Raw genomic sequence first — 12665 nt, forward strand, 5'->3', positions numbered from 1 at the left:
AAATATTGTACCAGTTTTTATCTACATACAGTTGTGCCCAGTATCAATAGAGCTTGCCAGAAAAGCCTTGGTGTGAATAAATTAAAAACAAACAGTGAATGAATAGCTTATCTTTTGTGTCCTGCCGTGTGATTTACAGTGTATCCAGGCTGCTAACAAGAACAAACAGTGGAGTTGATGCCTGGTTTCCTGTATTGACATCCTGATTATAATTTTTTTATAGACCTAAACTTTAAGAAATGTATTGGCTGATATGAGCGGTCAATATGATTCCATAAACTTATTACTGAAAACAAGTGTACAAGCAAGGCAAGAAGGAGTAGACAATGCTGCACAGTGGCAATGGGTGGGTGGTTAGTTAGGGGCCCCTGTATCCTCAGGGGGCCTTGCCTTTTTGGCATGGTCCATCATGGCATTGCGCCAGTTGTGCATGCATATGTTTCATATTTGAGTGTGTTGGCTTATTATCATGATGCATTACCTACTTATCACTAATTTCTTATCACATACAATAATGCAAATGTTTGTGCATCGTAGCAGCTGAGCCTTTGGTCACAATAAATCCTATTCCTCCTTACTTTTGCGGGGTGCATGTTCAGTTACATTTCCAGCACGGTTTCCAGTGGTCCATGGCGCCGCCTCTCGTCTGAAAGACAGAGCCGAGGGCTTGTAGCACCCAGCTGAAGCAAAAGGAAAACGAAGTTAACGCTGTTAGCCTGTAGCTTAGCAATGAAACCCTACCACAGTCAAACCTAGCTGGCTTACATTTAGCGCCCACAGTAAACTGGATTTATAGCTAATCTAGTAGAGCTGTAAAACATAGCCGGGTCAAATGGTGAGTGCCCCTCTGCATTGATAAATGACGAGTTTAGGAGCTTGGCGAGATGATTTACGCGATAGCAGGTTGCTAAGCTAGAGTGCTAACCGACTGGCTTTGCTCCGCTATGTAGCTTGGCTCGCTGACTATCTTGTTAGCTTGCTTCTGTGCTAGCTACGTTATCAACAAAACATGTTTAATTCGGTTCGGTTTATGAAGGACTTTATATTTAGTGACGCCTTGTAGCTTGTTTTGAATGTGTCTGTTCTCCTATATGTATGTGTCAGTGCATGCTTTGGTGTGAAATATAGCTGCATACACAAAGACGAATTCAAGTTAACGATTAGCTTGTTTGCTAAGGCTAACGTTAGCATAGAAGATCTTACAGAGCTTGCAAAACATTATTCAAATTGGATAACATCCATTTCTTATAGTGCCAACAGCTCGTTAAACCATGCCTGCAGTGCCCAGTGAAAAATAAGATGTCAAGCTAACTGTGTATGTGTTTTCGTAGGTGTACGAGACTGTGCTGCCATGGGTGACATGAAAACCCCAGATTTTGATGATCTCCTGGCTGCCTTTGACATCCCAGATGCCACAGGGTTGGATGCCAAAGAGCCCATCCAAGGGAGTCATGAGGAGACTGAGAGTCAGCTGAAGCACACGGGGATATGTCTGGATGACAGTTTATTGAGTAACCAAGCTGTCACAACAGCAGATATCCCTGCTGTAAGTGTTATTGTGAAAAACACAAGTCGACAGGAGTCGTTGGAAGGTTTTGAGCCAGCATTGCAAAATGGATTCAGGGGACAAGAGACCTCCATTGACTCAGTTGAGACACCCAACGCTGACTTTTCCAAATCATTTGTTTCCGCTTTGAATGGAGAGAGTCCGAGAGAGCTTCTTGGGAAGGCGCCAATTCAACACAAGCCTGATGGAGCACCAATATTTTCACAGTCTCTTTCTCATTTTAGTCCCATCTCCAGTCCTGAGTCTGAAGACACTCAGTGTAGTAGGGATGACATGCATCCAAAACAAGAAAGACCCTGTTTCCCAGAAGCTTTAGATTTGGTGGAACCTATAATCCCAGACAATCCAAAAAAATTGGACCTCAGCCTGTTTGACGACTGTCCAAAGGACTCTGATATTCCCAAAAACACTCAGAGGAGCATAGAGGAAAGTAGGATAAATGAGGAGTCCACTGACATCTGTGCCGGTAACAGAATTGATAAAACACAGAGAATACACAGTACACTCCCCCCTCCCAGCCCAGACTTTGAGACCAACTGCAATTCAGGAACCACAATGGACGTTCCCACTTCTTATCCACATGTCAAATCTAAAATATCTTCTTGCCTCGAGGCTCTGGTGGCTCTTAATTCTAGGAAAGATCCCAGTGAGCAGATTAATCCCAGAGAGCCATCAGCAGTTCAGAATGACTGCTTTAAAGCAAACCCCAACGTGCCTATGTCTCCACGAAGCCCACTTGAAGCTGTAAAACGGTTAATGAAACCCTCAGATAGTCCCATAAGCATCTGCAGTGATAGTAGTGGCAAAGCATCCCCTGCTGTGGCAACAGGGTCACCCCCTGCTATACCCAGGGTCCGAATTAAAACCATTAAAACCACATCTGGGCAGATCAAGCGCACAGTGACCAGTGTGCTGCCTGATTCAGAAACAGATGAAGTTCATTCTGCATACGAATCCTCCCCATCACAGAGCATGATTAGTGAAGATTCCTACTGTAACATGTCTCCCCATCCGTCTCAAAGTGTTGATAGTATTGTTGGAGCCCAAACTAAAGGTGCCCCTGCTACTGCAGCTTCACCGAAAGTTTCACGCAACAAACCAGAGGTTAACTCCAGGAGGCCGGGCATGACGCAGTCCGCAGCAGTGTTCCATAACACTAGTGGTCCTGTCAAAAGATCTGCTGCACATCAGGGGCAGAAACCAAAGAGAGGATCAGCCACGATAGGCCACACAACCAGCACCAACTTCCTCCCAAAAGCAATGCACTTAGCTAGTCTGAACCTGGTCCCTCACAGTGTTGCCGCCTCAGTTGCTGCACGCTCCACGTCCCACCAACAGAGCCAACACACACTCTCCTCCACGGTGTACAGCACCGTCCCACTGGTGCATCAGGTGAAAACAGCCAGCCCTTATCCTTGCACATACATTCCCAACACAGCAGCAGGAACCTTAAACAGACTGTTGAACAATGCCAACCCCGTGCCTACATATGTGCCCAACCTGACCCCCCCTCCAGAGAGCAATATCAACCTCCCACCACGCGGATACTGCTGCCTCGAGTGCGGCGATTCTTTCGGGGTGGAGAGGAGTCTTGCGTATCATTACAGCAGGAGGAGCGTTCACATTGAAGTTGGGTGTACGCACTGCGCTAAGACGATGGTGTTTTTCAACAAGTGTGCCTTGTTGGCGCATGCACGGGAGCACAAGAACAATGGCATGGTGATGCAGTGCACTCAGCTCCACATGAAACCCATAGCAGAGGAGCAAATGTTTGTACCACTGAGTGCTGTGAACCTGGACTCCACCTCATCCTCCCTTAAAAGCCAGCCTGTCCTGCCCCTCTATCCAGACAATGCCATCCGTCACCGGCTCAGATGCCTGGAGTGTAACAAGCAGATGTCTGACTACAAAGCTTTAGCAGGCCATTACCAGAGGCCTTCTGAAGATGTGGAAGGACTCGTGAGTAGATGTGTTATTGAGTTATTAGAATATTTAAAAGATTTGTTGTTATTGTCAGCAGTTTAATGAAACCCCTGTTTGTGGCACCGCAATCACATTCATTCCTACTGAAGAAATAAATATTTACAGGGTTCCTGCAGATCTTTAAAAAGTCTTATAAGGCAGTGAATTAATTTATCTAAAAACAATGCCTTAATTGGTATTAAAATGTCATAAATCAATTTTTTGATTTGTCTTAAAATGCTAAGATGTCTGAGTTAGGTAGTTTATTTATCGTTTTCTTGGACTTTACACTGTTAAATATGAATAAAATTGGTTTACCTGCTCATTAATGTGACGCAGATCAGGGTAGTGGAACCAACAACACTCAAAGTTTGTTTCTGGCTGGGATGCTCAGAGCAGAGCATCTACTGTCTGCTAGCAATCTAGCACTGCACCCTGCACAATGGGGAAATGGAAATTATATGAAAAAATGTTATTTAACCAAGCTTTTGAGGCATCGTTGAAACTGTATTTTATGAAAAACTTTTTCAAACTTGGCATGATGTGGATGAAGGCAGTGGAATCCCACATGCAGAATGAGAAACACAAAACACATAGAACTCCCCGTCATATGTCAGATATTTCCCAGTTCTGTTTTACTCCTAAGCTGTGCAATGAGATGAAGATGTTTTATGTTACAGAAAAACATTTTGCAAAATTGTCCTTTACCCTAAATACTTGATTTCAGCTCATATTTTTTCCCTTTAACCCCTTGAAACATGAGTAAAACAGGGTTAAAAAAAATAAATTCAAGAAACCAGTAAAGAGTGACAAGAAAACCACCATAAAAATAGCGGACACAATAAGGTGGGGTAGGGAGGGATATTTAGAGAAAAATGTCTGGAAAAACTGTATAGTTACAATAATTTTATATTTAAAATTATGCCATAGAAAAAGTATACATTTAAAAAATAAAAATAATTTTCAGCACAGTTTTGGGGTATTTTCTTTTGCTTTTTGCCTTTTTTGTGTGTGTATTTTAAGGGAATTTCAATGTAAGCTTTCTGATAATTTCTTGTTCAGTTCTTGTGAAGTTGCCTATTATCTTAACACCATGTTTTTGAAATAAATCAAACCAATTTGTCCAGGTTTTATAGGGTTAAGAGAACTATAAAGATAGCTTTCTGAACATTTTTCCATCTTATTTTTATCCTATCTAATATTCCCCCCTAGCTAATATTCAGAACATTTTCTTGTCACCTTTTACTTTTTTTGCAGTTTGTGGGACATTTCTTGCCAAGTTGCTCATTATATTTTTTCCCGTGTCTTTGACAGAAATCAAACAAATTTTCTCAGGTTTCAGAGGTTAAAATGCTGGTAAAATGGGGCGACCTCTAGTTCACCTGGCAGAGTGTGCGCCATGCCTGAGGCCTCTGCAGCAGCCTGGGTTTGAGTCTGGCCTGTGGCCCTTTGCTGCATGTCAAGCCCCCCTCGCTCTCCCACCTTTCTTGTCTCTCTTCAGCTGTTGTATAAATAAAGGGAAAATGCCCCAAAAATAATCTTAATAATCTCTTAATAAGATGGTAAAATGCAATTGATTGCAGCACACAAAAACTGATGTTAATCCAGGTGTTAAAGGGTTAATTTTGGTTATTGTAAAATAACCAACTTGCATTTAATTTCCAGTGGCATTAAAGAATCTTTTTTAAAGTCTTAAATCTATCTGTTTTTTGACATTTTTTTCATTTGTCCCAACAGATGTGTAAGGTGTGCTCCATGTTATTACCCAACAAGTGCAGCTTCAAAGCTCACCAACGCATTCATGCACACAAGTCTCCGTACTGTTGTCCTGAGTGCGGTGCCCTGAGCCGCTCTGCAGACATACAGAAGCACGTCAAGGAAAACTGTCTGCACTACGCTCGCAAGGCGTGGTACAAGTAAGTAAGCAACAATAAAACGCAGACCTCATAAGACAGTACGGTGTTAGAAAAAAGTGACATTGTGTTTTCTTTTCTTCCAGATGCCTTCACTGCGATATGGTTTTCAAGACCCTTCAAGGACAAAAAACTCACATTGAGGAAAGACACTGTGATGTCTTCTATAAGTGCTCCATCTGTCCAGTTGCCTTCAAGACCTCTGACGGCTGTGAAGTGCATTTAAAAAATAAACACAACACCAGCAAAATATCCCCTGTGTAAGTCAACACCTGGAGACCTGTTAAATGTTGTAGCCTACCTCTCTTTTGACAGTTAATTTAAACATTTTTCACTTTCTTTTTGCAGGTTAATCTTTAAGTGCTCGTGTGAGACGATTTTCAAGAAAAAGCAGTTACTGTTTCAGCATTTCCATCAGAATGCCAACAAGCGTGTTACGTCTGTATTCAAGTGTCCAGAATGCAACTCGGTCTTTCCACAAAAGCAGCTGTTAATGCAACATGTCAAGGTTAGCCCTGGTTTGTATTTTTTTAGAGATGTGTGTGTGTGTGTCAGTTTTAAGTAAACATCTTGCAAGCTGTTGTGCAATGTTAGATTTTGTCACATGAGGTAATGTACAAAATCATGCACATGATGCAGAGAAAGCAACACGAGGTCAAGTTGTCCAACAACACTGTGAAGTGTGTCTTGTTGTTTCACCACATTAGCAAAAGAGAAGAAGAGTAATGTTGCATAAATGATGAGTACTTTGTATTATCAGAATCAGAAATACTTAATTACAGTTACTCTGATGCCCGCATAGAGAATTATCTCAAGCAGAAAGAAGCACAAGCACAGGTATATAAAATATAAATAAGAAAAATAAAAATGCAGTAGTAAACAATTAGCACATTATGGAAATATCTAAATATTTTTTTAAAAAAATAAGGTATGCATTGTATGCTGAATATGTGTGTAAAAATATAAATGTAAGAAATACAGGAATAGAAAATTACTACTAGTATGTGAAAATTTAAATTATAATATGGATAACATGCTGAGTGTGTAAAGTGTGTAAACTATAAAACAATTGTGACCTTTAGAACCCGATCATTAGCACAAAAGAGAGGACAAGATCTCATATATGGTTGCCTTTTCTGTTGTGCAGAGTGTTCATGTAGGAAACTTGACAGCAGAGGCAGAGGACAACAGCAAACAGACAGACAACCCTGACTGGTACCAGGATGCTCAGTCTGTCCAACAACAGAAGAGTCACAGCCCTGTTAAACACACAGATAGTCCAAGAAAAAGGGTTGAGCAGGACAAAAGACCTGGTGTGAAGCCCACCGGCTGGACGTGTGGGGAGTGTCTCCAGTGTTTCCCTGAGCGAGACTCCTATGTTTCTCATATGAAGACCAACCACGGAAAGGTGACAGATGATAAATGCATGCAGAAAAAAATTCTTGCAGCGCACACATCCCAAAGCAGATAAATACTAGAAGCTGCACAGAACCAAAGAAGATAGAAAAATAAATTCTGCACACTAGATGATGCTCCCATGAATGTTTATTACCTCCACTTGTGGTGTTTTGGGCCGAAGCCCTTCTCCAGACACTCAGCTGTCTGAAGAAAGGCTTAGACCCAAAACATCACACATGGAGGTAATAAATATTCGTGGGAGCATCATCTAGTGTGCAGATTCTATTTTTGTATATTTTAGAGATAATAAATTCCCCATATGCTGGGATGTACAGGTATATGTGTTCAACCAAAACATAAATGACTGCCTCAGGGTGAAATGGGGGACGCTTACTCTGCTGCAGCTTAAGTTAGCTCAAAGACACATTTAGATGTGTCCAGATTCCAATACTAAAAATTGAAGCGCCACTATTGAAATTGTCTAATGAATTCATATGGGGCCATTATTGTAGCAGAACTAGTGCAGAACTATTTACAAATGTGCAGAGTTATGTAACTGTTAATCTCTGTGTCTGATCTCTGTACAGATTTGTATATGTGTAAAAATATATCTATATCATATATCTAACAACATACAAAGGTATCTGCACATGTGTATTCAGAATCAGTGTGTGTGTAATCACATTTGCAAATGTGTGAAAAAATATCTCCAAATCTGTATTCAGATTTGCAAGTACTTAGAGATTTTTTAAATGTACAGACAAAGCTGTAAATGCATACATAGATATGAATGGAATGGTACGTATTTTGCTTCAAGTGCTGGAAATATAAAGACAAGTAATTTTTTGAAAATAGAGTGATATGAGTGTGTGTAGTATTGAAGCAGGCTTTAAAAGCAGCGGGCTGCTGTGATAGGTCAGCATCACCGCCATACTGGACCGGCTAAGACTTTCCCGTAAACAAGCACAAGTAAACAGGAGGGCACTTTTCCTGTTAAAAAGCACCGTAACATTTACATTTCATGACCAGTGTTAATGAGTCATTTTTATATTTAAGGGTTTATGATCCACAAGGAATATTTTTTAAAAAATAGTCTTCAGTTTATTAATATCTTGATAGTTACACTCTGTTAAGTCTTGATTCAGGTGTGAATTTTGGGTTATAGCATAAAGAGTTTTGCTAGAGTAAAGAGTGTTGTGTTATTGGTAATTCTCAGCTATATGTTCTCACGTTTAACTGCAGCTGAGTGCCGCACATTTAAAATGTTTAATGTGAATCCTGGGAATCTAGTAATTACTTCATTAGTCAGAAAGTAATAATGTCTTAATGGTTACTTTGTGTGGATTGTGAACTCATTAGAAGTTCATGATGACCTTTGAGGAAACTTTTACTACAAAATCTTTTTTTTTTTTTCCCTACAACAGTCAGTGAAGAAGTATCCATGTCGACACTGTGAGCAGTCTTTCAACTCTTCAATCAGCTTGAGACGACATGTTCGTAATGACCACGGTGGAAAAAAGAGAATTTACACTTGCTGGTAAGATTGTTAGCTCTGAAAATGAACAAGCCACTGCTATTTCAGTCCTAAGTGGACCACATGAATCTGGACTGCAGTTAGTATTAGTTGTCTCACAGTTCTCTCCCAACAGCTGAAATCAGGAAAACAGCACAGCGACAAAAATTATTTTAATTTTTTTTTTTTTGTTGTTTTAGGTATTGCACAGATACAAAGAAGATATTCACTTCGAGTGTGATGTTAAAGAATCACATCAGTCTAATGCATGGAATCAAAAATCCTGATCTTGGCCAAATGCCGAAAACAGCCATCCAGGAATCCAAAAAGTGTCTGGGCAAGGTACGTATTCATTTTCTTTTTAACACAAACAACAACTGCAGGCACAAATGCACATGTTATGAGTCTTACAAGCTGTCATTTTAAAATATGTGATGTCTTGATGAATTGCAGGGACTTTTCGTAGGAAGACCTCCTGTGGACACACAGGAGGCGGGCCAGGATCGCACTTCTGGTCTCAAGGCTCCTCCAGCGAAACGTCAGAAAACTCAGTTCCGCTGTTCAAAGTGCGGCTTTGTCACAGACGACAGCGCCCAGTTCCAGCAGCATATACCACAGCATAAAACTGATGAAAACACTCCTCAGTGCCTTCACTGCGGCCTGTGTTTCACATCCGTGCTGTCTCTCAACAGACATCTTTTCATTGTGCACAAAGTGAAAGATCCCGAAGACGGTGAGAGAGAAGAGGACGGGACGGAGGTGAGAGAGAAGCAGCAGGTTAATCAGCCAGTCACATTAGCAGATACAGATGAGGTCAGTGACTTGTTACCGGAGCTAAATGAACCTGAGCCCTCACAGGCAGGAGATCCAGCGAGTCTGAACTGTGACAAGACGTCAGACTGTAATTTAAAACTGAGCACGCACTCTCAGACGCAAGCAGTCTCTCTCCGGTAGTAAGACCTCTTTAAAGCTGCTTTAATGTTGTTAGTTTTCACATGACAGTAACAGCGGAGGCTCGATGGTCTGCATGGAAGTGTTTGGGCCTTTCTTTTTTATTATTCAGAGGCCGTGCAGTATATTCAAGCAGATCCTTAACATTTATTAAGGAAGAGTATTTTCACAAATGAGAGGGGAAATTAATATTTTTCAATTATTTTTATTTAACTTTGCATGTTGGTAATATATTCATTTTGCCTTTCAGACGTAACTGCACATATTACAGCTGAAGCTTTTTATTTTTCTTTCCCCCAAAATGTTCCATCCACTCTGACAGGAGACTCAGGAATGTCTGTTAGTGTCGAGGTCTGATTGATTAAAGAGGTGGATGTTTGCCTTTTTATATTCAGCATTTATTTTAATTGCTTGAATTTTGTCTGAAGTATTTAATGCAACACACTATTACCTGAAAGGGCTTCAGGTTGCGTTTTTTATGACATAACTGTGTTGCAATTAATTTGCAGTACAAAGCTAGAATGTTTAGCCACCATGTATCACAAAACAGTATAGCTCAGTATTCATTTAGAGCCGTATTCCTGCGTTCTTGGAAGTTATTTGTAAACTGTCCAGTGAGAAAGAATACGTGCAAGTTGTCTTGTTTGGCAAAGCCCACTGAGGTTAGGCTACACTTCAAAGCAAGACTTTCTCTTGACTATTTTAGCATTTTGCAATGCTTTTGTCTCTGTGTTTATTATTCGATTTGTGGGTGCATGTGTTGTCCCAGTTCTGGCCTTCTTTTGTCTTTTTTTCTTAATGAATTTTCTTTCCTTTTGTGAATGAGTGTTAAAGGGTAACTTCAGTATTTTTTTTACCTTTTTTTAACATGTTTTCACAATGTCTAAGTAACAAAAGGAGACTGTTTTTTTATCCAGTATGTGTGTAATAGGTTGCAACATAACCACTTGAAGCATCTGTGCATCGTCAGTTTATGTCCACATGAAGTGCTTGTTTTTGCCACTGACAAACTCACATTATTACTTGAAGTGTGTGACAACATTATGGAATTGATCTCTTCACAGATAGACCTTTTTGTTAAAGAGGAAGATCCTTTTAATTAACCAACAACAACCCTGAAATTGCTAGCAGCAAAACGACCAGACTCAATTTAAGTAACAAGTAATTTTAGCATATATAGAGGAGCTTATTTTCACCTCTGACGGGGTGAATTAATGGTGAACTTCAATTAAACCAGAGTTGGTGATTGATGCAACAGTGGAAAGACAAACCAAGAAGACTTGTGTGAGTTTTACTTTGTTTCTGTTTACTTTGAAGTGTGTTTTACAATGATAAAATAACTGTTTATTTAAATGGAGTCAGGGGTGTGTGGCTACAGTGATTTTGAGGCTGTTTCTGGTTTTACCAAAAGGATCTTACTCTTAGTCAAAAAGGTCCACCTATGTGGGGATCCTTTCAATAATGTTAGACACTTAGAATAACTATTAGAGCCCCTCAGTGGCAAAAATAAGCACTTACGGTTGACTTACATTGACAGTGCACAATTACCCTGAGTGGTTACATTGCTGCCTGTTTTTGCCTCTCTGGGCTGCAGCGCATTGTCACATTACTAGAACAATTTCAAAAATTGCTGTCTCAGTTTGTCACTTAGACACAAAAACGTGGAAAAATAGGGTTCATGTTGAAAAATACCAAAGTTCCCCTTCAAGGGCAAACGTGGAGAGGTATTGGATGTGTGGTGCAGTAGTTTTGAAAATACCTCAAATTGCCAGAAATGTATTTTCAGGCAAGTGAACAGTCAATGTAATGTCAAATCAGGGTACATTGTTTTGGATAATCCAGAGCAGGCGTGAAAGTGAAGTTTTGGTGGTGTATTGGAGATAGTGTTCTAAAAACGAGGACCTGTGATAATAATACTAGTAGGATCAGAGGAGTTGGTCAGATCCATTATGGCTCCAGAGGAAAGACATTTCTCAGATCAGTGCTCATTATGTTGGGTACTTCTTGTTCGCACGTTCTGGATTGTGAAGCAGCGCCTCTTGTTATGTATTGAACACGACAGTTCCTACCTCCATGGTTAATGGCAGTGATTGTTTTACGATGAAAGACTTTGAGGAGTTGAAGGTAATCTCAGTGCAATGTAAAAAAAGAAAAAAAGGTTTAAAAAATGTGTATTATCCCACATTATTGAATTTTATAAATTATTTTGGGAATTATATTAAGGCTATATGGTCATATTGACTTAACTGGCAAGTGAACTTTTGTATTTAAGTGCTATAGGAGCTCTGTATTTCTCTGTAGTCTGAAATCCTTAATTTACCACACTGCAGCTGTTTGACTGCAGAGGCTGAAAAGAATGACATGTTCTTTTATAACGCTCGTTGAAAGACGTTTGTACTTTTGATACTGTGTACAGGGAGGACTTGTATAGGTAGGTAACCTGTGTACATACAGTAGCCAGTGAACCCTGGATTCACAGTATTTCTTAAGCCATTACATCTATTCAGCATGCAGTGGCCCACGTGCCTTGCTGTATTGTTTACGTCAACATACTTACAAATAAATTGGTGCATTTAATTATACATCTGCTTTGTGTTTTGTCTTGTGTTGAAGACATGCGTCTGTATGAAAGGATGTGGGGGTGGGAGGTGATTGATGGTATTTGGGTGTGATTATTAGTGGTTTTGCACTGAGGTCAGTTGTCACCGCAACTCAGAATAACACGAGGCACTGTCATTCATCCAATAAGAAAGCAACCACAGACGAGTGACTTCATGCCATTAGAATATTAAGCCCGTCCTATCTGAGTATAACTGCCTGCTACCGAAGTAACACAAGAGCAAAGGGGATTTTAATTAACCTGCCTCAAATCTGCACGAAACACGTTTGAGGAATGAAAGGCACTTTGACAAAGATCTGCAGAGCCGGATTTCTGTCTTCCTTCATTCTTGTTTCATACATTGCCATGACTTCTTCAATGACTCTCGATTTGACGGAGCTGAGAAATAAAGTTTCAAAGATCAAGGTGAATCCGAGAGGGAATCTGTGGGCGACAGGTAAGAGAAATTAAACTGCAAAATGATGTGTTTTTGTACTTTTTAGAAATTATTTATTGTATAATTTTGATGGTTTATATTATTGTATTTTGTGTTAAGGGCATTTCATGGGCAAGAAAAGTGTTGTGGATAGTTCCTATATGAAGTCTGCATTTGAAGATGTAAATACTCCGACTGAAGTCAGAGCTGTTAGTCCTCTGCACCCAGTGGACACAATGCAGGCACTGCTTCAGATGTTGAAAACTGCTAAACAAACACAAAGGAAACAAGCATTAGACATGTAAGATTGTTATTATTATTATTAT

The 12665-nt window shown here is 40.1% G+C and overlaps 1 protein-coding gene across 1 annotated transcript; it reads left to right on the top strand.

Annotated features, from left to right (window-relative positions):
• Positions 1-677: 677 nt before the first annotated feature.
• On the top strand, positions 678-12196 carry znf592 (zinc finger protein 592). Its single transcript, XM_042496257.1, has 9 exons — positions 678-835; positions 1332-3526; positions 5267-5445; positions 5529-5702; positions 5791-5950; positions 6590-6850; positions 8265-8377; positions 8554-8695; positions 8807-12196. The coding sequence occupies exons 2-9, from the start codon at positions 1352-1354 to the stop codon at positions 9305-9307; spliced, it is 3705 nt and encodes a 1234-aa protein (XP_042352191.1). The 5' UTR covers positions 678-835; positions 1332-1351; the 3' UTR covers positions 9308-12196.
• The last annotated feature ends 469 nt before the right edge of the window (positions 12197-12665 follow it).

Source organism: Plectropomus leopardus, chromosome 11 (genome assembly GCF_008729295.1).
Source record: "Plectropomus leopardus isolate mb chromosome 11, YSFRI_Pleo_2.0, whole genome shotgun sequence".
Lineage (NCBI taxonomy): Eukaryota > Metazoa > Chordata > Actinopteri > Perciformes > Serranidae > Plectropomus > Plectropomus leopardus.